The sequence below is a fragment of the Tamandua tetradactyla genome, chromosome 1 (genome assembly GCF_023851605.1).
Source record: "Tamandua tetradactyla isolate mTamTet1 chromosome 1, mTamTet1.pri, whole genome shotgun sequence".
NCBI lineage: Eukaryota > Metazoa > Chordata > Mammalia > Pilosa > Myrmecophagidae > Tamandua > Tamandua tetradactyla.
The window spans coordinates 40225884-40253219 of NC_135327.1; the positions used below are offsets into that span (position 1 = coordinate 40225884).

Here is a 27336-nt window from a genome sequence, read left to right on the forward strand (position 1 = left end):
ATCCATCACATATAAAGGATGCCCAATAAGATTATGCATAGATTTCTCAGCAGAAACCACAGAGGTGAGAAGACAGTGGTATGATGTATTTAAGATACTAAAAGAGAAAAATGCCAACCAAGAATTCTATATCCAGCAAAACTGTCCTTCAAAAATGAGGGAGAAATTAAAACATTTTCAGACAAAAAATCACCGAGAGAATTTGTGACCAAGAGACCGACTCTGCAAGAAATACTAAAGGGAGGACTAGAGGCAGGTATGAAAAGGCAGGAGAGAGAGGTGTGGAGAAGAGTGTAGAAATGAAGACTATCAGTAAAGGTAAAAAAAAAAAAAAAAAAAAAAAAGAAAAATTAGATATGACATACAAAATCCAAAAGGCAAAATGGTAGAAGAAAGTACTACCTGCACAGTGATAATACTAAATGTTAATGGATTAAACTCCCCAATCAAAAGAAACAGACTGGCAGAATGGATTAAAAAACAGGATCCATCTATATGCTATCTACAGGAAACACATCTTAGACCCAAGGATAAACATAGGTTGAAAGTGAAAGGTTGGGAAAAGACATTTCATTCAAATAATAATCAGAAAAGAGCAAGAATAGCTATACTAATATCAAACAAATTAGACTTCAAATGTAAAACAGTTAAAAGAGACAAAGAAGGACACTATGTATTAATAAAAGGAACAATTCAACAAGAAGACATAACAATCATAAATATTTATGCATTAAGCCAGAATGCTCCAAAGTACATGAGGCAAACACTGAAGAGAGAAATAGACATATCTATCATAATAGTTGGAGACTTCAATTCCACACTCTCATCAATGGACAGAACATTTAGACAGAGGATCAATAAAGAAACAGAGAATTTGAATAATACAATAAATGAGCTAGACTTCACAGATATTTATAGAACATCACACCCCACAACAGCAGGATACATCTTTTTCTCAAGTGCTCATGGATCATTCTCAAGGATAGACCATATGCTAGGTCACAAAGCAAGTCTCAATAAATTTAAAAAGATTGAAATCATACAAAACACTTTCTGAGATCATAAAGGAATGAAGTTGGAAATCAATAATAGGCAGAGTGAAAAACTGAGAAGTCCCTCTCCAAGTCCCTCAAGGTCCCTTGCCTTTCCAGCTTCTGCGACAAAGCACAGAAGAAGCAGGGTTCAGGGTAACCAGGCCAAGGGATATACCCCAGTGCAATTCTGGTAATGTCTCTTCCTATCAGCTTTGATCCTGTAACTGTCTTCACATTATAAGATTTCACTTTAAATTACCAAGAAGACACCTCTCATTATAAATTAAAATGAGTAACAAGTGTAGGGCTGAGAAATCACTGACAAAAAACAAAAAGTCAATACAGGTTATTAATTCAAAGTATCAGATGGGCCATGTACATTCCATTTTCTTCCCACACCAAGTCCCTTATAAAAAAAAAAAAACAAGAAATCATTTTTTAAAGTAACGTGTGTGGGGGGAAGGAATTGACAGTGGGGGTTAAGGCAGTTTTACCTTGGAAAAATGGGGTGGGGTAGTGTCTCTGGATGCCTGCCTCCCAGTCCTACAGTCAAGCACCACAGAAAGAAGTCAGACAACTGATACTACCCACCAATTCGACAGGGAGGGGGGCAGCCCTCCCACTGATGGGAGAGGCCCAATGGAGAAACAGACAAGATGACTTGAAATTGAGGAGACCCAAGCCAGCTACCCATATTGATAATTTAAACTTTTATTCACAGACATGAGCAGAAAAATGAGAATTACCAGACTTTTGAGGAAAACTGACAAATTCAAAGGAACAAAATAAAGAAGTATTAAACTAACCCCAGAGGGAACAGATTATCTAGGGAACAGAAGAGACTAAATTTTTTTTTTTTTTTTTTTTTTTTACTCAGTATCTGCAGAGATACCAAAAAGCATCTTTGCATACAATAAAGGTAAAAAGCTTGGTCAGGATGTAGAGAGCCCCTGGCACTCTACAAGAACAAGACAGAGATCTTGGAAGTTAAACGTACTGATCTTGAAATTAAATTCCAGAAGGCCTGGATAATAGAATAGAAATGAATGAAAATTAAATTAGGAATACAGAAAACATAGCCAAGGAAATATCCTAGAATGAAGAGTAAGAAGTATAAGATATATATATATACATATATTCTGTATATATACATATATACAGAAAGTTTGAGACATTGAAGGATCAATTCAAAAGACCTAAAATCTACTAAAAAAGAACTCAAGATTTCAGTGTTAGAATGCTTGCCTTCCATGTGGGAGACCTGGGTTTGATTCCCAGACCATGCACCCCCCCAAAAAAAAAAAATTAAAAAGGAACTCAAGAAGAAGAGAATAGGGAAATTGGCAGGGAAGAAAGAATGAATGAAATTATTAAGGAAAATTTTCTCAAGTTCAAATGGGGCATCAGATACTTCCTGCTAAAATTTCATAATTTCAATGAATAAAGAGAAAATCCTAAGTCCCCAGAGAGAAAGCAAACATATGCATATTTATTTACAAAGGATCAAGAATGAGGTTGTCATTAAATCATATTTTATCAGTAGCACTGGATGCTGGAAGACAATGAGATAAGAGCATCAATATTCTGATGAAAAATCTTAATGAACAAGAATTCTACCCTGTAATTGCTTTGATCAATAGAATATAGTGGACGTGACACTGTGTCAATTCTAGGCATAGTCCTGAACTGTTTCCTACCTCTTGGAAAATGTGCTCTTGAGATGCTTGTTCTCAGAACCCACCCATCACACCATAAGGAGCCCAAGCCATGAGAACTGGCCCCACTGAAGATGCTCAAACTAACAGCTCCAAATGAGCTCCAAGCTGACAGCATCAACTGACAGCCATGTGAGGGAGCCGTCTTAAAGGTCAAGCCATCTTGAATGGAGCCTTCATACGACTCCAGCCCAACTATCACCAGATTGCAAACATATGACAGGTTCTAAGCAAGGACCATCCCACAGAGCCCAGTGAAACTACAGAACCACGTGAGGTATGAATAAATTATTGTTTTAAGCCACTAAGTTTTGGAGTAGCAAAATATAATAGATAACAGGAACGGTAGGCAACAGGGTTATGTAGGAGACTTCAAAAAAATGATTGAAAACAAGATCGAAATACACAAATTACCTTTTCCAAATACCAAAATAAACATTTAGAAAGTACAAAGAGAACAAGTTTCTATTCACAGTACCAAGAAAAACGACAAAATAATAAGAAATTTTAAAAAAGTGTTGAGACTGTATCAGCCAGGGTCTTAGGAGGAAGCAGACAAAAGTTCGAATTAGAATAATTGGAGGTGGATTTAATAAAGAGGCCATTTACAAGTGTGCTGGTTTGAAAGGATGTATGTCCCCTAGAAAAACCATGTCTTAATCCAAATCTCATTTTGTAAAAGCAGAATAATCCCTATTCAATACTGTATGTTTAAATCTGTAATTAGATCATTTCCCTGGAGATGTGATTTAATTAAGAGTGCTTGTTAAACTGGATTAGGTGACGACATATCTCCACCCATAATCAGGTGGGTCTTGATTAGTTTCTGAAGTCCTATAAAAGAGGAAACATTTTGGAAACTGAGAGATTCAGAGAGAGCAGAGCAGAACGACATAGCCAAGAGAAGCAGAGTCCACCAGCCAGCAACCTTTGGAGATGAAGTAGGAAAATGCCTCCCGGGGAGCTTCATGAAATAGGAAGCCAGGAGAAGAATCTAGCAGATGATGCCATGTTTGCCATGTGCCTTTCGAGCCGAGAGACAAGGCCTGACTGTGTTCGCCATGTGCTTTCTCACTTGAGAAAGAAACCCTGAACTTCATCGTCCTTCTTGAACCAAGGTATCTTCCCCTGGATGGATGCCTTTGATTGGACATTTCTATAGACTTGCTTTAATTGGGACATTTTCTCGGCCTTAGTGTAAACTAGCAACTCATTAAATTCCCCTTTTTAAAAGCCACTCCATTTCTGGTATATTGCATTCCGGCAGCTAGCAAACTAGAACAAGGATGGGGGCAGGGTGTAGGTCCTTCAGCAAAGCTAGTGTGGCAGCAACTACAAACTGTTAACATGCTAGGCTGGGGGCAAAAGGCAGGAGAACTGGTTACTGGAATCCAAAAAGAGGGAGTCATGGAGAAGAAGGCCAGTTTAAAAAGGTAAGGAAACTTGCTGAAGAGATATCTCAGCCATCCTTCCTCCCTGTGCTCAGGGTTCCTCATTGGTCAAATTTGACTGGAAGCCAAAAGGCAGAGGCGCCCATAATGTTGTATATCAGGTCAGGCTCCCCGGGACAGAATAGGTGGAGACAGGTAGAGGGTGAACCCGCAGGGGCAAATAAAGTATCCAGCACAACAGCCCATATGGAAAAAGCCACCCAACTGTTCTGAAGAACCCCAAAGAGTTCAATAACAACAAAAACACCAACCACCACAATAAAAGCTACCAAGTTTCTAGGGCAGTCTCAATATTACAACAATGTCGATTATGCTTAGTTCTATAAAATCTGCATGTACTCAAATTCATTATACATATTTCAAAGTTTATTTGGAAGAAGAAATATCCAAGAAAATTTTTAAAGAGGAAAATGAGAGAAGACTCCTCTACCAGATATCAAAGCACATGATAATATAATAGGTATCAACAAATAAATCTATAGAACAGAATAGAATTTATAAATAGACACAGGTATATCACAGAAATATAGAAATGCAATAAATGATAAAGGCAGCATTTTCAATTAGTAGGAAAAACAGACTATTCCATTACGAATGTTTTGGAATAACTGGTGGTGCATTGGGGAAAAAATGAAAAATTAGAAGTCTACTTGGCACCACATACACACACACACACACACACATAATTAAGTGCAAGGAAGACTGTTGGAGAGGACACACACCACACTATCAATATTAATAATCCTTTGGGGGAGTTAGTGGGATTTTTTTTTGGTGGTAGAAAGTTATTTGAATGTTTAGAAGGTAAATGTATTCATGTATTGTTTGCAATACTTAAAAAATTTTTGAACTACAAGAAAATAAAAGAGAGAGAAGGGAGAAAGAATTGAAAGGCTGCCAAGTAGGATGCAGGAAGATGATGATTCTGTCCTTCACATTCAGAATATGGAGGCTTTCACATAAATGTAAGGATAAATTCCTAAGGGGCACTATGAGCTAATTCATGATATAAAACAGGAATAATCTAGGAAATTACTATCAATTCAAATTTACCATTTCATTTCTGATTACTGCAATGCCAACTATTTGTTCTGCAACTTCAGCTACAAATGCCTGCAGTGATGTGCCATCCTGAAAAGATAAGCATACAATTTAAGACTCTTAATACTATTAACATTTTTGTAAACAGTGAAGGATGAGATTTCGCCATGATCCTATGACAATGATAATCAGAGACAACATTGTTGGATGTTAGGGCAGGTATAAATCAAATGCTCTCCCTGTGTTAATTTAATCCTCACACCAACTCTATGTGGTATGATTATCTCTGTTTCACACACAAGAAAATAAATGTTGGGAGGCTGAGTAATTGCCTAAGATCTTCAGCTAACAAGAGATGGATCGATGATTCAAACCAATTCCTTGGACTCATAATCTGCTTTCTATAGGTCTATATCAGCTGTTCTCAAATTTTGAGAACTGAAGCCTTTACACTGAGGGCTCCAAAGAGCTTTGGTTTACAGGTGCACTATCTATCATTATTTTCTGTATTAGCAATTAAACTGAAGGAATTTGAAAATTGCTTATTAACTTTTGTTTGATTTATTAATTTAAACATCATTTAACTTTTAATTTAAGTCAAAATTGTTCATTTGTTTATTCATTTATTTAAAATAACAGTAGGTTGTATTTTAATGCAAAATAATTACATTTTCCAAAACAAAAATATCTAGAGAAAAGAGCAGCATTCTTTTATTATGCTTCTGAATGCAATCTGTTGTTTTAGTTGAAATGTGACAAATATCTGTATTCACAGATACATGTGGTTGGAAAAGGAAGAAGCATTTAAATAAACTTTTAAGATAATTATGGGTATTCTTCTTTGATACTCCACCAAAACTCAACAAGTGGTAGTGTTTCAATGCAGTGTGGAATCTGATATGATGAACTTTGTGTACACTACTATATTAAGCTCCACTGATCTATCTTGAACTCTGAATGTATCTTTTACCCATGCATAATTGTGCAACATTATGCATTGTTCACTTTGAAAATATTAGTTCACCGAGCTAAAAGGACTTTCCAAATGTTGATTCATTTCACTATGAAATATCGAAAAATCACATTTGTTAATACTACAAATTCTAATTTCATCAGAAAAAGTATTTTAAGTGTTGAGAAGCTGTCAAGCTCACAATGGCAGGTATCAGTCTCACAAAATTCTAATTTTTCTTGAAAGCATGAAGTTTTGTCAGGGGACAAATGCTATCAATTTCCTTAGAGTAAGAGGCTCACTTCATTCATTTTTAAGAAAATATCCATAAACTACTCAAGTTGGAATAACCACACTCTTGTCAGTTATTCTATCAAGTAAAAATGGTGTGCCATGAAAAAGGTGGCTAGTTTGGCATGCAGTCCCATCAACTGCAGACATGTTTTTTCTTGGGACAACTCATACACTTAGTTTGCAATAGAAGTGCCTTCTGTGCACTTCTCATTTTGTCACACAGACTATCAAAAAGACATGTCCCCAAGGTTTGAGATTTAATCAAGTTAATAATTTTTACTATTTCATCGAGGTTATTCTTCAGTGAAACTGGCTTTTCCTTTTCTTTTCTACAGGAATTTTTCTTGAGGTAATAATAGATTCACAATTACTTGTTAAAAAAAAACCATACAGAGAGGACACAGCACATCTTTATTCAGTTTCCCTTGATGGTCACATTTTGCAAAACTTTAGTGTAATATCACAACCAGGAAATTGATATTGATACAATCTATAAATCTTATTTGAATTTCCCAGTTTAATTTGTGTGTGTGTGTATTAAGTTATATCAATTCCTTCCTTCCTTTTTTTTGGCTTAAACCACAAAAATTTGTTGTATCATAGTTTTCGAGGCCAGAAGTCAATAATCAAGGTGCTGAAGTCTGTAGCATTCTGGTTATAGCTGGCTAGCAATCCATAACTCAATCTCTACCTCCTGTCTCTTTCTCCCTCTTATGTCCAAATTTCCTTTGCTTATAAGGACTCCAGTCATATTGGATTAAGGTCCACATTGATTAAATTTGGCTTCATTTTCATAGGATTTTTTTTAATTTTTATTTTTTTTATTAGAGCAGTTGTAGGTTTACAGAATCATCAGGCAGAAAATACAGGATTCCCATATAACTCCTCTCACACACACACACAGTTTCCCCTATTGCTAACATTTTGAATTAGTGTGACAACTTTGTTATAATTACAATTCATGAAACAGTATTATTACAATTATGCTATTAACTTTAGTCCACTATTTACACTAGGGTTTACATGTTGTTGCATGTATCAAAACTTTTTACAGCTAAATAATATTCCATTGTATGGATATACCATATTTTGTTTAGCCATTCATCTGTGGATGGACACTTGGGTTGCTTCCACCTTTTAGCAATTGTGACTAGTGCTGCTGTGGATAATGGGGTACAAATATCTGTTTGAGTCCTTCTTTCAATTCATTTAGATATATATCTAGAAGTGGAATTGCTGGGTCATATGGTAATTCTATATTTTCCATGAAATTGGAAATATTTTCCACAGGGGCTGTACCATTTTAGAACCCCACCAAAAATGTATGAGTATTCCTATTTCTCTATATTTTCTCCAGCACTTATTATTTTCCTTTTTTTTTTTTTTTTAAATTAGCCATTCAAGTTGGTGTGAGATGGTATTGCCATTGTGGTTTTGATTTTCATTTCCTTGATAATTTATAACATTGAGCATATTTTTATGTGCTTATTAGCCATTTGTATAACTTTTTTTGGAGAAATGTCTGAGTTTTTTCCCGTTTTTTAATTGGGTCATGTATTTTTTATAGAGTTATAGAAGTTCCTTATATATTCTGGATACTAAACCCTTATTAGACATACGGTTTCCAATTATTTTTTCTCATTCTGTAGGTTGTGTTCTTGGTTTCTTGATAAAGTCCTTTGGTACACAAACATTTTTAATTTTGATGAAATCCTATGTATCTATTTTTTTTCTTTTATTGCTTGTGCTTTGAGTATAAGTCTAAGAAACCAACATCTAACAAAAGTCCTGAAGATGTTTCCCTGTTTTCTTCTAGAAGTTCTATAGTTTTGGGTCTTGGATCCATTTGAGTTAATATGGTGCGAGGTATGGGTTCAACTTCAGCCTTTGGATATGGATATCCAGTTCTCCTGGTACCATTTGTTGAATAGACTATTCTTTCCCCACTGGTACCTTTGTTGAAGATTAGTTGGCCAAAGGCGTACATTGAAATTTGATCTGGAATTGCATTGATTCTGTAAATTTTTTTAGGTAGAATTTACATCATAACAATATTTCATATTTTAATCCAACAACACAGATGTCCTTTCACTTATTTAGTTATTATTCAATGTCTTTAAGCAATGTTTTGTAGTTTTCCATGTATAAGTCCTTTGCATCCTTGGTTAAATTTATTCCTAGCTATTTGATTCTTTTAGTTGCTATTGTAAATGGATATTTTTCTTGATTTCCTCTTCAGAATGTCCATTACCAGTGCATAGACACACCATTGATTTTTGCATGTTGATCTTGTACCCTGTACTTTGGTGAATTTTTTTATTACCTTTTGTAGCTTTGTGGTTGAGTTTTCAAGATTCACCTGCAAATTGGGAGAGTTTTACTTCTTCTTTTTCTATTTGGAATTCTTTCTTTCTTTTTTTTTTTTGCCTAATTGCTCCAGTTAGAACTATTATTCTGAAAGTAGTTTTTATTTGATAGATTCCCTGAAAAGCCAGGTCTCAGAGAGAGATGACCGGGGATCATAACATAACACTTTGAGAAACAGGACTCTGCCTCATATTGCTTGGTGAGTCAGGAGGAATGGAGGAAAAAAAAAAAGAAAAGAAAAACAAGAAACAGAGACCAAGACAAAACAAAACAAAGAAATATGTGCTGGAGAGTAGTTTTATTTTTATTTGATGGCTTTATAAATATTATTAAAAATTTGTGTATGGCTGGCTATGTTTAGGTGTTTTTTGTTTCCCTCCTGATGACTTAAAAATTAACCAAAAGATTTATTCAAAAGAGCTTATAAGTGGGAGCTATCCAAATGCCCATCCATGGTAGAATGAAGCCGTTAAGTTATGGTCTATCCATGCAATAAAATATGTTACACCACAGCATGGATGTACCTTATGAACATATTGTTGAACAAAAGATGCCTGATGTAAGAGAACATATTGTATGAGTCCCTTTACATAAAGTCCAAAAACAGGCATAACTAATCTATGATCTTAGACGTCAAGGTGATGTTAACCTGGGTAGAAAGTGACTGAATAGAATGTTGAATGAACATCCTGAATAGAATGTTTGGAAGAAGAGGAGGGTTAGTATTATCTGTTTCTTGAAACAGGTGCTAGCTACATGATATATTCAAAATCCATCAAACTATTTATTGGCTACACATCAATAAATTTTTTTCAAAATAAAATTATCCAAAAAGTAACTAAGCATTTCTTTAACCTCACACATTGTTCCTTGTCTGGTTAAATCAACTATATAGTCCTGAAAAAAGCAGTGTTAACCCGAAGAAAGGCTCCTGCTAGTCTTCCCTATGCCCAAGTACTTACATGCATTACTACACTAGAAAGAGAATCCAGTATTTGTCATACAGGATCGTTCCCAGCCTACCTGATCCTTTTGGATGCACCTACCTGATTCACAATCCAGTGGTCAAAAGCAGGCCCCCTACGTCTGGTAAGCAGTCATACTGAAGTGGGCAACAGACACCCCTTGAATCCTGAGCCTCTTCCAAGGACTAGGATCAGCCTACTTTTCTCTATTCTCATAACAGGGATTTAGGATACCTAACCATACTTTTGGTGGGGAGGGTCACACCAGTGAAGAGAATGGCTTCCTTCTCTTAAACCTCAGTTTCCTTATTTTTCTCTTCTTTTTTGCATCTTCTACCACCATCCTGAACTTCCCACCACCAGGTTCTACAGTTAAGGTCCAAGATGCTTTTGACATAAACTTACATGGGTCATCATGATCCCATAACTAGTCTGGTCAGGACAGATACTTACGGGGTCTCTGCAAGCTTCATTATATTGGTTTAAATCACTCAAGATGCTTTTATTCAGCATGAGAGTACTGACAAGATTTTCAACACCAGGAGTATCCAAGTCAGTGGCTAATCTTATATTAATGGACCTGAGTAAGGAGAGAAAAGACATTTGTTTTTAAAAGTTAAGGTACTAAAATTTGTTTTAATCCCCATCCTCCAAAAAAAAGTGGAGATAGAATTGTAACTGTTCCAGTCTGCTAGCTGCCAGAATGTAGCACACCAGAGATGGATTGACTTTAAATAAAGGGGACTTATTTCATTAAAAACATGTAGTCCTTCAGGGAAAGGCAGCTAACTTTCAACTGAGGTTCTTTCTTACATAGGAAGGCACAGGACCATCTCTGCTGGCCTTCTCTCCAGGCCTCTGGGGGGTTCCAACAACTTTCCCCAGGGTGATTACTTTCTGCATCTCCAAAGGCCTGGGCTGAGCTGCGAGTGCTGAAATGAGGTATGCTCAGCTGCTTGGGCTGTGCTACGTTCACCTTTCTCATTTAAGCTCCCAGCTAATTAAATCAAACATCATTCACTGCAGCAGGTACGCCTCCTAGCAGACTGCAGATTTAATCAGCAATAAATGAGGTTCGCATGCCATTGGCTCATGGCCACAGCAATAGAACTAGGTACCTTCACCTGGCCAAGTTGACACCTGAACCTAACTACCACAGTACCACATTAATTTTTTATAATATAACACTAGGGCAAATATTTTTATAAACATTTGGTTTTGATTAAACACAAAATAACTTATTCATTCTAGAAAACCTGGAAAATGCATGAAAAAGTACAAAGGATAAAGTAAAATCACTGGTAATGGTATTAACCAGAGACAACAAAAAGTTACACTTTAGATACATTAATAATGTAAAATGTTCAGTATCATGCTTCATTTTATGTTTAGTTCATATAAAGAGCCAAATTCTCCCCCAATTTTTAAAGTATATTAAGTACTAAAGAGATTATATTGAACTTCACTTGGGATTTAATACTCCAAGGTCACAGTTTTAAAATTTTTAAAAATTTTATCTTTGATTTTTTTGTGTGATTTTCAGTGTGGTAAACTGAATAACATACCCCAGAAAATGTGTTAATCTGAATCCATTACTGTGGATGTGAGCTTGTCATAAATAGGACCTTTTGAAGATTTTCTTTTTAGTTAAGGTGAGGACAAATGAAATAGGATGGTCCTTAATCCTATTATCGGAAGCTTTATAGAGAGGTCCACAGGGAGAAAGCCCAGGGAAGAACAGAAGCTAGAAGTCAATGGGAACCCAGCAGAGAAAGATGAAGATAAAGCCAGATGCATTTCCAAGTGATAGAAGGGCCAAGATTCCAAGGATTGCTGGCAGCCAGCTCCAGAACATCACATTCTTTGGAGAGAAAGCATCATCTTGTTGACACTTCTATTTTATACTTCTAGCCTCAAAATTGTGAGCCAGTAAATGCCCATTGTTTAAGCCAACTCATTGCATGGTATTTGTCTTAGCAGCCAGGAAACTAAGGTATTAGGTGAAATTCACTAACACAACAGAGCATGCACAGGGGATTGAACTTCAGCTCATGCAGGATCCCACCTCGCATTTTCTCTCCATAATAGGTATTCAGCACCTGTGCCCTCCCCCTGGTACCTTGGGCCCTGCCAGTCTCCTCACCTTGCTGTAGGACTTTTGCATCAATGTGGGGAGGCCCACATTCCACCATGATCCTCCACTCCTAGTGGAGTCCTGGGCATGTGAATGGAGAGGGTCAAGATCAGGCATATACCCTCTGGGAAGAGCAAGGAGGTGCTGTCCCCATCCCGAGGCAGGCAGTGACATGACACATTCAGCTGACAATTCAGTGGGGACCTCTTGATAAACCACCCCCACTCAGGTACCAAGTATATCCTGGTTCAGAGTTTGTAAGCCCTAGTAGGATACCCTTTGTTGAGGGTGGGAGTGGCAGGCCAATGGAAAGGAGAGATTGACTTCCCCATCCCTGGCCAAGATTGCAGATTTTCTTTTTATAAGAGGCCCTGCATATTGTATAGGTAACTTTACATTGAGCCTTCTTTAGTCATTTAGGTATTATTACTAAATAAGACCATGCTACTCCTCTTAATATTAATAAGATCAAATATTCTAACCTACTTAACTTTTAATTGTAATGAATATTTATACTTAGATTTTAATGCATGCTTCTTTCCTATGGACAAAGTGACATGTTTGCAAACAACAATGTACATCTCTAAATAGCTGATAGAAAGATTATCAATTAATATTGCCTGATAATATTTATAAACAATTAAGTAAAGGATAAGAATTTGGCTCTGATAGGGCCACCTAACAACAAAATCTAATTCAGATAAACACAGATGTAAATGTAAAAAACATGACCACAAAAAAAAAAAAAACATGACCACAAAAGCACTAGGAAAATACCCAAGAGTATTGAAAATATCTGTCAACATGAAAACTTCACATGAATGTTCATAACAGCATTTTTCACAATAGCCCAAAATGTGGAAACAATTGAAATGTCTATCAACTGATGAATAGATAAACAAACTGAATATACAATGGAATGTTATTTAGCTGTAAAAGGAATGAAGTTTTGATGCATCCTACAACATGGGTGAATTTTGAAAACCATGTTGAGTGAAAGAAGTTAGATGCAAAAGGTCACACCGTATGAGTCCATTTATATGAAATCCATATATAATTCCATTATATGCAGAATAGAGGCAAATGTGTAGAGACAGAAATAGATTAGTGATTGTCATGGGTTTAATAGATATAAGGTATTATGTTGGTTTGAATCTGTTGTGTACCCCCAGATAATCCTGTTCTTTTAATTCAATCTCACGGGGGCAGGCCTTTTGTTGGGTGGGACCTTTAGATTAGATTGTTTCCATGGAGGTGTGACCCTACCCATTCAAGATGGGTCCTAATTCTTTCCTAGAGCCCTTTATCAGAGACAGTGGGGAGAAGCTGAGATAGAAAACACCCCAGAAGAAGCCAGAAGGACCCACAGGAGCTGAAAGAGCCATTATGAAACCAACTCAAGAGAGAAGGGCCAGCAGATGTCTCCATGTGCCTTCTTATGTGACAGAGGAACCCTGGATGCCATTGGCCTTTTTTCAGAGTCAAAGTATCTCTCTCTGGATGCCTTAATTTGGACATTTTCATGGCGTTAGAACTGTAAATTAGTAACTTAATAAATCGCCTTTGTAAAAGCCAATCCACTTCTTGTATATTGCATTCTAGCAGTTTTAACAAACCAAAACAGGTATCCTTTGGGGTGATGAAAATGTTCGGGAACTAGACAGACATGATGGTTGTACAACAATGTGAACTAAAAACCACTGAACTATATACTTTAAGAGCCTGAATTCTATGGTAGGTAAATTATATCTCAATAAAGTTGCTACAAAAATATGCATATAATGCTGTATTTGTTTAAGGCTTCTGGAATGCAATATACCAAAAATGGAACAGCTTTTAAAAAGGAAATTAAATTAAGTTGCAAGCTTACAGTTCTGAGGCTGTAAAAATGTCCAAATTAAGGCACCAACAAGAGGTTATCTTCACTCAAGAAAGGCTGATGTCATCCAGAACACCTTTGTCAGCAGGAAAGGCACCTGGCTGGCATCTGCTCGTCCTTTGCTCCTGGGCTCCACTGCTTTCAGCCTCATTTCCTATGGGGACTCCTCACTTGGCTTCTCCAGGGCTGGGATTCATCTCTTGGCTTCCCTTGACTCTCTCCAGGTTTTGGCTTGCTTAGCATCTCATGGGAAGGCACATGGCTACTTCTCTTGGGCCCTGCATCACCAAATGTCTGGGTCTCGTGTTGGCTCTGTTGGCTCTGAACTCTCTCCAAAATGTTTCCTCTCTTAAAGGACTACAGTAAACTAATCAAGACCCACCTTGAATGGGCAGAGTCACATCTCCATATAATCAAAAGGTCACACCTACAATTGGGTGTGTCACAATCCAATCAAAAGGCTTCCATCCTACAATATTGAATAAGGATTAAAGAAACATGACTGCCCCCACAAGATTGGATTTGGAAAAAGGATATTGCTTTTCTGGAGTACATAACTGCTTCAAACCAGCACAAATGCCAAAGAAAGGTGAAAGGAAAAGGAGAGAGGAATGGTAATAATAGCAAAAAAATAAGCTGATGTGTCTATATAAATGTCAAATAAACTAGATTTTAAGCCAAACAGCTTAAAGGGGGAAAGGTGTTTATTTAATTATAGAAGTAAAAATTCACTAGGAAGATACAGCAATATTAAATCTGTCGGTACCTAACAGTACAGTTTGGGAATATTAAAGTAAAAATTGACAAGCTTTAAAGAATTGAACTACATTGCCATCATATTGGTAGCGTTTAATGGGCCTCTTTCAGAAATTGGCATCAAACAAAACTTTTCAAAGACTGTAGAAAATTTGAATAAGCTCAGTCTAAGGGATTCCTAAATGTTCAATAAATGCCCAATACAGTGCTGTTTTACTGCTACATTATCACAAAATCGCAAACATTATTTCACCAGTAAGTCCATGGACCTCTTCTATGGATTTGGGGACACAGACATTTTGTATCATTGTGAAGCTCTCATCTCTGCTATTTACAGACAAGAACTTTAGAACTTTCCTTTGTTCCTGCAATTTCGGGGGGGTGGGTTTGAAATGGGTAACAGCAACATGTTTCTGTGGAACTCTTTAGCACATTGTCCAATATGGGAGCCACTGGCCACAGGGAGTTGTTGATCACTTCAAGCATGACTGGTCCAAATTGAGATGTGTGGAAGGTGAATTTTAAATTCTTAGTATAAAAAAAAGGAAGGTAAAATATTTCATTAATACTTTTTTATGTTGATCACATGTTGAAACAGTAGTATTTTAGATATATTGGTCAAATAAATATATATTATATACACACTATATATATTACAATTCATTTCACTTGCTTTTTCATTTTTTTAAGGTAGCTCTTAAGTATATTATGTATGTAGCCCATGCAGCTTTTCTACTGGATAGGGCTAGTATTTACCACTAAGTACTATTTTTAAAGTATTTGTGGTTTGGCTCACAAAGCAGAATGTAGTTTTCCTCCACAAGTGACCTTTGTACCAGCTGGGTTCTGAGGCAAGGTGGCTAGTGCACATATGACTGTTTACACACAGCAGTGCGAGAGTCAGCAGCCCGTGTTTGCCATGGCTTTAAGTGGAATCAGATGATGGGGACCTGTAACCAGCAAAAGGGAAATACAAATGTGGCCACAGGTATGTTTCCTAGTTTCTTTTATAAAACAACTGACAGGAGCATCTAGAAAATGTGGAAAGTGAATATGTATAAGAAATAGTCTCAATTAAAAGATATTTCCTTAAATATTGGTTATTAGGATGGTATTTATTAAAAATGATTCATTCAGGTAGTTATTCAAAACATATTTATCAAGCACCTTCTGTGTGCTGGGTGCTGTGTTTTGGGTGCTGCGGCTCCACCAGTGAACAGAACAGTCCAATATTCTTGCCCTGGTAAAGTTGACTCTCTAGGAAATCCAGAACCACAGTCTGAGAAATAATTATGAAATTCTTTAAAGTTTTAAAAGAAATTATAACCTCATATTAAACCATCCTTGAAATATGAAACAGAAGTAAAGAATACAAATATATAAATGAGGTTAGAAATGGACCAGGTGTTAGGATGACCTAGGTCTGTGTTTTAGCTACCTCAAAAAATAAAATGCCCTCAAAGCAAAGCTGTGAGAATACTTAGCATTTTCTTTTACATATATGATCCTTAATTTAAGTGAAATTGATCTTAAAATATATATGGATGGTTTACATATGCACATGCACCAAAAGGAGATAGCATTTATTCTCAAATTATCAAGCAGCTATCTCTATTTCTTGCCATTCTCTCAGATAAATCATAAACACTTAAAACTTTTCACTAAGGGTTTAAAAATGATACCAAGACCTTCTAAATAAATGGCATTGAACTTTAACTTGCTAAGTAAATATAAAAAAAAAAAAACTATTCCATTTCAATGTTTATATATCAGAGTCAGGCCTTACAGGACTATAGGAGATGGTGGGCTCAATGGACATATCTAAATGTAGCCCTGCTTTCATTGCCTTCTACTTTTCACAAGTTTCAAGGTCAGAAGTTTCATCCTAACCTCTGTGATAGGCCCTGGGCTAGTTTGAAGCTGTTGAGTACCCCAGAAAGTTATCTTCTTAAATTCAATCATTTCCTGTGGGTGTAGACCTAGTATGGGTAGAATCTTTTGATTAGGTTATTTCAGTTGAGGCATGCCCCCATTGTAGGTCTTAATCCTCTTACTGGAGTCCTTAATAAGAGGAGAAAAGCCACAAAGAACTAAGAGATGAAATTTAGAGAAACTCACCAAAAAAAGCCCCAGCAGAGAAGCTGAGAGATGGAACAGTCTGAAGCTGATAGTAATGAAACCCAGGACAGAAAGACCGGTAGATGCCACCAAGTGCCTTCCCATGTGACAGAGGAGCTCAAGCTTGCCAGTAGCTGGCCTTCAGAGTCCAGATATTGTCCTGCTGATGCCTTAATCTGGATATTTTTCATGGTTTCTGAACTGTAAACTTGTAAGCTAATAAGTTCCCATTGTAAAAGCCGACCCATTTCTGGTATCTTGCATTCCAGCAGCTTTAGCAAACCAAAATACTTCTTCCTGTCCCATAGGGTATAACCTGGAAGGAGAACACCTCATTTATCTCTACCTGTTCTGCTTATATTTTGCCAAACCTTCTCATAAACAAATGTACACTTGATGACCAGGATGGCTAAGACACTCTTTTCTCAAGGATTCAGGCATGGTTCTAAAGCTACCTTGAATCAGAGAGGGAAATTAGCTCTGGTCTTCCTTATCTAGTGGCATGGCTTCCTCTCTTCTCCTGAGAGAGTCCATGAGGGGTTTTCTAGCCCTTCCTATGATCCTTCAGTTCCTCCAGGTGCCTCTCTCTTACCCTTCTCTTTCTAGTGTGCCTGAATACCCAGATCCGTGACTCCTCAGGAACCATCACCTCTACATGAAAAAACCCTGGTGCCCTTGCCCACGGGTAACCTGCTGCGTCTAGAAAGTTCTGCACCTTGGTCCTCTGCTTCATGGCAACAGGTTTTTGTCTTCCCCCATTTTTGGCTAACTCTGACTTCAGGGGCCAGAAGTTTTAGTGTTTAATCAGACTGCACACATCATAAAAAAGAAAATCATACATAAAAGTGAAGGAAAAAGATTTATCAGTTCATTCTTCAAGCCCAAATTGAGTGAATAAATTGCTTCAGACACCTGTAAGTATATGGGTGTGTGAATCACTCAATCTTGCAGAAAGTTGTCTATTTCTGATGTCAGTAACTAAAAACAAAAATGATGGAAAAAAAGAAATGGTGATCTATTTCTGAATTCCAAAGGCCAGCTCTATACAATAGAAACATTAAATAATGTGACAAACATGGGCATTTCTGTTTAAACCAAACCAAAACACCAAAACAAAGCATCAACCACAAAAAACAAACAAACAAACAAAAAAACGGAAAAAAAACTCAAGTTTCTATTGGGTTCTATTCATGGAGGGGGACTAAAAGTGTAAGAGGACTGATAACTAAAGCACTCTCAGTGGTAACCTGAGCCTGAAATAGGTACAATGGTGATGTGGTAGGAGAAATGGCAACCAGGCAGGCGTCAGCTGCCCATAGAAAAAGCAAATAAAACAAACAAAGCAGAGATGGGGGCTGAGGAGCGTTTAAAGGCCAACTAAGCTAAGGCCAAGTTGACAATTGGTTGTATGATTTAACTCAGCAGTTAAGTATTTATTTCTTGAAAATAATTTCTAGCACAATAAATGTTAGTTGGAAGAATAAGTTTGAAACCTATCTCCCCATATACACACACTAAAAATGTCAAATTTCAGAAGAGCACAGTTTGGAAGAGCAAGGGATAGTATGAGTGTCCAGTTGACCTAATGAATAAACCAATGAATAAACAAGAGTAAGAAAAAGCCAGTGTGAAGTTTAGGAATAGGCTGGCAGGGGATAAAGGGAAAAGGATCATTTATACCACATACTAACCCTAAAGTAAGTTTGGAAACTTCCCAGAGATTCCTAAATGAAATAAAACATGTTCAAGAGAAAACATTTAATTTATACATATTTAAGTTGAGAGTTAACATAAATATTAAGAAACATTACTTCAAAGACAAGCCACTCACTAAATGAAACAATAGGGGATCTGAAATAGAATTTGTCTACTTAAGAGGAAGGCATGGCTCACAATGGAAGGAATTCTTTGTCTCCAGTGCTAACCAGTATGGCCAGAGGGCCAGTCACAGGCACAAATATAATTTCCCAAGGGAAGAATCAGATTGGGTGGGAGACCTGAGGTCAGGAAATTTAAAGTGACTGAAGTTAAGAGTGGGAATGATCTATCTCAAATGTCAAGGGAAATGAAGCAAAAAATGGAAGAACATGGCACATTTTTCAACTATGGCATAAAAAGAGTAGGTGTTGGAGATGTACACCCTTGCCATGCCCTCTGCCTGGCACGTTCCCCACCCCACAGAGCCATGTGGCCTCTATACGCCTTCTGGCCTTTACACAGTGCTGTCTGCTCAGTTGGGTCTACCCCATGCAACCAGGGTGAAACTGCAGCAGTTCCCCCAGCTCTACACTCCTTACCCTTCATCTGTTTCATACTTTGTGTGTGCTCTCAACACTTAGCCCCTATAGATTTTCATCTATTTATTCTATTTATCTTTCTCCTCTGGCTCCATGAGGGCAGGCCCTTTTATCTGTTTGGACCCCTTCTGTTTCCCTGGTGCTTGGGAGGGTGGCCCATGGTGCACAGTTAGTGCACATTCATTGGATGAATGAGGGAGGTTTGTTGGGGGCTTCTGGAGAAGAAATCTGCCTTCAGCCTGCATGTACTCCCCCTCTGTGGTATGGATGGACGTGAACCTGAACCCCAGGCCATCTTCTGAGGTGGTGGAAGCCAATTTCTGGAAGGAGCTGGCATGGGTAAGGCAGAGTAGAAAGAAGGAAAGAAATCCTGACTCTGAAGATACAAATCCTAAAGTTCTGCCTGTCTCTGACCTCCCAGTTATGGGAGCCAATAAATGCCCTTACAGGTGAAGGCATTATGGTTATTTTCTTTTCTTTTCAACTTAAAGCTTTCTCACCAGTAATCTAAACTTTTTAAATTTAAAAAGATGGTTTAAGGAAAAAAAAAACATCAAGGGTTGTGAAAAGAATGGGCAAGAAACTAGAAACAGGAAAAATTGAAACACTTAATGGTACAAGTCGATAAAAACTCATAGGCTTGTTATAGTTTATATATCCTCATAGATGTTATGCTAAGGATCTATCATGCAATACAGAAGGGACTTGATACTTCAACAGTACCCTAAAAGTACCAGATAATGAAAGCTTTAAAGGCAATGTGGCCTACATGGTTATGGAAAATTCAGTATTATCAGGCAGAGAGAATCATAATTCTTTTGTACAAAACAGCACATCCATAAGAAACAGAAGCACTTCCAGGGTTTTCAAAGTCAGACAGAGAGCTTGTTAAAACAGATTCCTGGGCTGATGGAGATTCACCTGGGGGAAGGTTCTAGGATTCTGCATTTTAACAAGTTTTCAGTGGATGCTGGTACTGCTGGTCCCCAACCACCATGGTGCAGAATCAAGCAGTAAATGAAGGTAGAGTTCTTCTTGAGTTCAGATAAGGTGACCTTGGGAATGGAATCCACATGCCAAGGAGCAGAAAGGTGGAAGGTGAATGGCCCGGTACGGCCTTGGGATGCTGCCAGTCCGTCCCTGGATGGTCTTTTTGACCCAGGTATGCACAACCCCTCATAAAGTCTCAGTTACTGAAAGCTGAGTGCAGGTCCCCACAGACCCAAAGGGTGCATGTCACAGAGCATCACCTCACAGGTCCCTGATTTATAAAGGATGCTGGCTGCTGCACTTTGACCCCTCCTCCACCCCTGACAAGATCAGGGGATCTCCAGGGGTAGGAAGGAGTGACTTTGAAAAAAATCTTGGCACTTTCAGATATTACTGTGGGCTAAGAATGGGAAAAGGGAAGGCCTGATAAAAGCAGTACCTCCTGGGGCAACCGACGTCAGGGACCATGTCACAGTGATGGTTAGTCCCTTTTAAGTGGCTCCCATCTCATATTTCTGAACTTTATTTCATGATACATGACATTCCTCCAAATTCACTCTTAGAAAAAAGTCTCTGTAATGTCAGGGTATAAACTATCCTTTCTTTGTATCTGTGCCTGAATTTCCTCAGGCCAGTTGGCCTCCTTCAGCTCACCTAGTCAATACCAGCTGTCTGGGGGTGGTGCAGTGGTTTGGGCTTTAAAAGGGTAGAAGAAAGGGGACAGTCCTGGATCTGGTGTTCTCTCTAGGAGTTGAGCAATCCTGATAGGCAAAACACCATTTCTAAATGATGAGATGTGTGAAAATGCTTTTTTATACCCAGAATTCCATTTAAAGGAAAGCTCTGAGCCTTCTTTAGAAAACAATGACTTCCCCCATCAGGTCCACAAAAAGGATCCTCCTGGTGGTGGCGAACATGTGGGGTTGAGGGACGTCTTCCCCATCAAGTCATGGCACAAGTTCTTAAACTGGAAATGGGTATTCAGGAGCAAAGTAGCACACCCTAAAGGTGCTACAAGATGCCCCAACTGAGAGTTTGGGGTGGGAATGCAGATAGGAGGGTGCAAAGCTGACTAATGAGGGCTCAGAGGGCAACTGGGACAAAGGACTACTTCAGCTTGCAAGTTTTAAATTTTTCAGACAAGAACTTTGTCATATATGCATGTATACATACACATATCCACTGAATTCTTATTATATTGGGGTCTTTGGTTGAATTCTTTATGTTCATTACTGATGGGACAACGTATTGGCTTAAATTACTTGTTCAAGCCCTCTACCAGTAAAAGACAGTTAATTTTTAAACAAATTATTATTTTAAAGCAGTAGGTAGCTCCTTTCTCTTTTTTTAACTTTGGACTTTTGGCCAATGCACACCTACTTACTTGAGCAGTCCTGCCCGGTGGAAGACATAGAGATCCTGCTCAAGGGTGCAGTTGTTAAAGGGGATGGCCTTCACAAAGTTCTGGATGAGGACAAACTCAGGGGTGAGATGGGGCAGAGAGATGATGCAGAAGCTCTTGTCCTAAAGCAATTGAAAACCAGGACACATGGAAAATCAAAAGACAGTTTTCAAATAATCAGTATAAACAAATTACTGCTTTTAAAGCATTTAGGAAAATATGAACAGAACAGGTTGATTAAGAGAGGCAATTCAAATTAAAATTTTCTATAACTTGGAAAGTAATCACATAAATTCAGGGAGATAAGCAACTGTAAGAATACAAAGAGAATATCTGCAAGTCTGATTGAAACCTAAATAAATGTACAGTATGAAAAATGAGATCCACTTAGCATAACTCTTCTGCAGAAGTAGATTTTTAAATTGAAGAAGACGTTTGCATTTGCAAACTTACTTGCATCTATGCAAGTGATCTTAAGCTAGTTCCCTTTGCTTACTAAGTGATCTTAAGCCAGTTTTCTCTTCCATGAGGTGAGTGGGGGGGGGACGGGGACGGGGACTCCAAGCCTTTTCTGGCTTTAAAATCCTATGATTACACATACATGGATTTCTGTGTATTTTATCATGACGTGATCCATTTGGGTGAGCAGATACAAGGGTGGATTCAGTTATAAATACTGGAGGATCCTGTATGACCGATGCCACTTACTGAGCCCTTCTAGGCTTCGACTGTCAATCTGGAAGCCATAAGCCACGTGGGGATACTGAGCACTTGGAAAGTGGCAAGTGTAACCAAGGAACTGAAATGCTTTATTTTATTCCATTTTAGTTCATTTAAACTGACATTTAAAAACTGATAGTCAATTCATTTATTTTGGAAAAGTTTTCTGCATGTTTGGAGCAACTTGGGTATGTGAATCTACTTTATCAACTATAAATTTTATGTAATCACAATACGGCGCAAGTATTTGTGATGGCAATTTAGCACTTGAAGTGAGATATGCTATAAATTTAAAATATCCACTGGATTTCAAAGACTAACTTGGAAAGTAATCACATTACTTTTATTTAAATGTTAAAAAAATCCTATTTTTTCAAAGACTATAACTTGGAAAGTAATCACATTACTTTTATTTAAATGATTAAAAAATTCTATCATTATCATTTAAAAATAGGAAATAACGTATTAATTATTTTTCATATTGATTACATGGCAAAGTGATTACATTGAGTTAAATAAAATAAATTATTAAAATTGATATAATGTTTTTTTTAAACTTTTAAAACATGGCTGCTAGGTCATTTCAAGTTACTTATGAGGTCACATTCTATTTCTACTGGTCAAAAGTGCGGTGCTAGACCTGTGTTTAGTGTATCCCACTTGATTTTCTGCCAGGTCCCTGCCAAAGCAGCTTCTCTTCAGAGAGCTAATTTGTCCCAGTGGGACCATGCCTCCTCTTGAACCCTGTGAAGGCATTACTTGTACTAATCCAAAACCCTGGGGATATTTGTGCAACCCCAAGGAGTGAATCACTGTGTGGACTTATCTTCCTTCTTTCTAACAAAATAACACTTCTTCTTCTGGGGAACTTAAGAGTCAAGATGCTGAAGGACTTGAGCAGCAAATAAGGACTGGGTCAGAGTGGGTTCCTCTGGAGAATAACTATAATGAGTTGTTTCGGTTTATATTTGAAAGATTTAAGATGAAGTAATGAAGGCATTTTGCTGCTGTCTCTGCCCTCCATGCTCCAAAATAAAATAGAAGCAAAATGTAAATGGGTCTTCTACCTTTTTAAAGTCAGCATTTCTTTTGTAATGCTGAAAATTTGCCTTTACATAGACTTTAAAATAGTAATGAAATAAATTTAGTGAAAGTTCTTTGGGGCATCCTAGAGGGAAAAAGTCCTTTGTAAGTCCTATGTTCAAAGTAATCTGCATTGCTTATGAGCTTCAGAAATGTCTTAAAATTGAGTCAGTAAAATTACAATAGAGAGCATGGTTATGCAGCTTAGTTAAATTAATCAGGAGAAACAAAAATCCATGATCACATAACTTTTAGGCAACATAATTAAAGCATATTTGTTTATTTTTTTGCCTCCATATAGAGTATCAAGGAAAATAAAACAAAAGATATTTTGCTTGCAATTAACCGACTGAAGAAGTACAGTTGTTGACTTGGCCCAACTGATGGGCCTGCCAAAGAAAAACAGTTAATAAAAAACGATTTGTCCTTTAGTTGTCTTTCTTTCTTCTTAGTCCCAGGACACCCTGACACTCATTATCTTGTCTGCACATTCTGAAGCCCACCTTGAAGCCTACTCACTAAACATGGGTGGAGTCCCTCCTACCTGTCAAGTACCAGGTTACTCCCAAGGAATCAGTAGGGAAGGAAATGCCAACCAGAACAAGTTTCTACTTTTAGAATACTTTGAGCCAGTGTAAATTCTAAAGTAATACAACAGTCTAACGTACTTTAGTATAATTTCTAACACTTTCATATAGTAGCGAACTCTTATTAATGATTTGATCCTAATAAAACACTGGTAAAGTTATTCCTAAAATAAATGTATGTATTAAAAGAAAACTGTTAGAATGGCATGACTGAAGAACTACAGACAATGATAGTATTCCTGTTTTTAAAAGCTCATGACAGGGTGGGCCATGGTGGCTCAGGAGGCAGAGATCTCTCTCCTACTATGCCAGAGACCCAGGTTCGATTCTCGTGCCTGCCCATGTCAAAAAAAAAAAAAAAAAAGCTTATGACAGGCCATTTGGCCTTATTCTCAGAACACAGAAGCAGTTCAAATCTCAACATTCACAGCATTTTAAATATTTGGGCAATGAACATGGCATTTTTCTTTTCTATAATTTTTCTAACTTACAAAACCAGATATATTACCAAAAATTCAGCATGTACTTACAGGAAAAAGACTGAAAACGAAATTCATAAAATCCAGCGACCTGTGAACAAGACAGTAAACCTGTCACTGGCTTGCAAGCAAATGCAGCACCAGCATGTATATAAAGTGATTTATGGCTCCCTTCCCCCCAGGCAGTGATTACCCAACAACTAGTCAGAATCTGTGTCTAGATGAACACTAATAAGCTTCATATGTCGATAACATTTTCTAGAATTGAAGGCACTATTATAAATTCATAACCTCTGCACATTCAAATAGCCAATATGAAAGGTGGTCATTCTGTGGACACAGTCTGCCCCTTTTGGGAAGAGTTGAGGGAGAGGAGGACATATAGGCTAGTCTAATTTTGTTTCTCTTTTATATGCGAAACATTTTCCTATCAGTCACTGAAGTATGTTAGCAGGCAAACCTTAACGGGTCACCTAATTTCTGTTTGAAAATTCAAAAATTACATTTTAAGTACCATCATATCTACATACACAGGGAAAAAAGTATGTATAAGATGTAACAAATGTGGAAGGGCTTTCTAGGCATTTTAGATATCTACAAGGTAACAGAAAGATTTCTTTTTTCAACCTGTAAGATCTCTAAAGAAGCCTAAATCTTAAGTGGGGAAAAAAAAAGGAAACGGAAAATATGGTTTAGAAGGAGGCTAGATTGAGGATGAGTTTAAATACATCCTCTAAAAAGGAATCATCTAAAAGATAATCATTTTTAAGTACTCAGTAGCCCAGAACATTCTCGTCTATTAAAACCTTTTCAGGGTCATTCTGCTGAACAGCATGGTAGAGTATTCCTTTTAAAAACAGGAATACTGTCATTGTCTGTAGTTCTTCAGTCATGCCATTCTACCACTCCTAAAGAAGAGTGGAATGAAGGCACCAAGGGCAGTGGCCAATATCTAGACTCCCTGGAAGGACAGGAAGAGGGTGACAGAGTGGTCAGGTAGACATTGGGGATTTGTTGGCCCAGTACCCTTGCTTCCTCCTCCCACAGCTGCCCTAGAGTGCTATTTGGTGCCCACTTTTGCCCATCTTAGACCTCATATCTGGGGTGATGCTCCAGCCCCAAATTCAGGGTGCAGCATGAGGCATGGGACTCAGCCAATCAACACGGGAATTGCCTGATCCCAGCCACTGACTCAGGAATGAGCACACAGTGCAGCCACTGGAAAACTGGGCCCAAAGCAGACTGTCCAACCTCAGTGGATGAAGCCAGGAAGGATGAAAGGCCTAGGAACCTTCCCTGCTGTCTTGGCCCCAGGAGGGGGACAAGCTTCTGAGAATGGGGCCAACAGTGCAGAACCAGAGAGAAGAGCAAAGAGAGAAAAACCTTGAATGGGTTGGCTAAGTCCTGGATCAAGCCAAATTTAAAATCAGTTCTACCCACTGGACTTGTCCTTTGTTATATGGGGCAATAACTCCATTTTCAAAAAGCCACTTGCTTTTTTGTCACTTGCAACCAAAAGACTTCAGATAAGCAGCAACCCAAATCCAAATTCTCCAAGAAAGGCAAAGTTTAGGGGGAATAGCATGAGGCTATGAAAATGACAATCTTCCAGTTTCCCAAGGTTGCACATGTGAGCTAGACCCTGGGCACCTTTCTTGCCCAGTTATGTGGACCCTACACACACTTTAGGGAACAGAATCTCTGGGAAAGGGGCCCAAGAATCTGTGCTTTTAAAAAAACTCCCTGGGAGATTACCAGGTACAGTCATGTTTAGAGATGACTATTCTCTGCAAGATAATGATGTTGGACCATAAGAAAGTCTTAACATATAGAAGACCCACAGGTCAGTACTTGCCTGGCTTCGTATTTCTCATCAATACAAAACAGCTGAATACAGAAGGCAGCTGGTGTTCCCCTGTAGCTGGGACGGAAGTCGCCCTTCTCTTCAGGTAGCAGGATGGACACTGAATCCTCCGTGCTTACATGGTAAGCCACGTCCTCTACAGTGGAAACTTCAGTGAGTTTTTCAATGTTCTAGAACAAGGAAAGATGCAGAAGCAAATAGAAATCCTATTCGTTTTCTTCAGTTTAATGGACTGGTAGTAGCAGCATCCCCACAGTATACTGGTATGAATAGGTGTGAATGTCTCACCTGGAACAAAGCACTCTGAGCCAGGCCTAATATTAAGATGTTCTTAATGAGATACTCAAAATTTCTAAGATGATTGAAACAAGTTCTCAAAAAGGACAGAAAATGAATGGTTTTAGTTGGCCTTTGTTACAAGAACTATAATTTAACCACATCGCTAGACAGAGATGAGAGTGAGATGAGAGTGTGTTGGTATTATTTACTGATTAATTCCATAAGCAAAATACCTATGACCACAAGAATGTTTTAATTGGAATTTTTTAATACAAGAATTTTTGAATCTTTGATGGTGAGGTTGAGGCCAGGACAGGCCCAACTGCCCACAGCTTCCAAGAAAGACAGTGCTGAGTCCAGTTAAAGAAGGATTTAAGATGTTATAATTGTTAGAGGAAAATGATTCATTCTGAGATCTTCCCCGGAGTTCTTTCACATTGAAATAATACATGTATACAGTAAAAATAAAAAATTAAATTAGCATTAAAAGCTTATAAGAAAGTTAGCACCACCCCCTGACAAGTCCCTCCTCATTGGGTAGCACGTTCAACTTTTTCATTTATTTTGGTGTTTACCTCTAAATTTCTGAATAAGATGTAATGCTGTTATTTCTTAATTCATTAGTTTTTTAAATTACCTACTGGATTATTGATGTGGTAGATAGATTTAACTCTCTTATACTACCCCCTTCACAGTTCTCCACCCCCAATATAATCATATACATAATGTGGGGTTATTAATTTGTAAACATTGTTGTTGTTGTTGTTGCTAAGCAAAGTAGTATAATATGACTATATTCTCATTTGCATACTTTGCTTTTATTTGCTTAGTTTTCTGATTTTTTCCATATGTTTCATCAAATTTGCCAATATTAATTTCCAAGCAACCAGGCATTTCAAATAATCTATGAATTTCATTCTTTTTTCCTC

The 27336-nt window shown here is 37.7% G+C and overlaps 1 protein-coding gene across 9 annotated transcripts in view; it reads right to left on the reverse strand.

Moving 5' to 3' along the window:
- The window catches only part of CFAP61 (cilia and flagella associated protein 61), a 355256-nt gene that overhangs the window by 231193 nt on the left and 96727 nt on the right, over window positions 1-27336 (reverse strand). For 7 of the 9 annotated variants that reach the window (XR_013157060.1, XM_077114804.1, XM_077114796.1 and 4 more), the window contains 5 exons: window positions 26120-26298; window positions 24316-24355; window positions 21378-21517; window positions 10273-10399; window positions 5254-5331 (listed from right to left, as the gene is read on the reverse strand). Coding sequence is in view for 8 of the 9 variants with exons in the window: in XM_077114804.1 (XP_076970919.1) it covers window positions 5254-5331; window positions 10273-10399; window positions 21378-21517; window positions 24316-24355; window positions 26120-26298 (564 nt within the window). In the remaining variant the exon portion in view is untranslated. The remainder of the gene's footprint in view (window positions 1-5253; window positions 5332-10272; window positions 10400-21377; window positions 21518-24315; window positions 24356-26119; window positions 26299-27336) is intronic. The other 2 variants (XM_077114806.1, XM_077114805.1) reach the window with 1 other exon arrangement.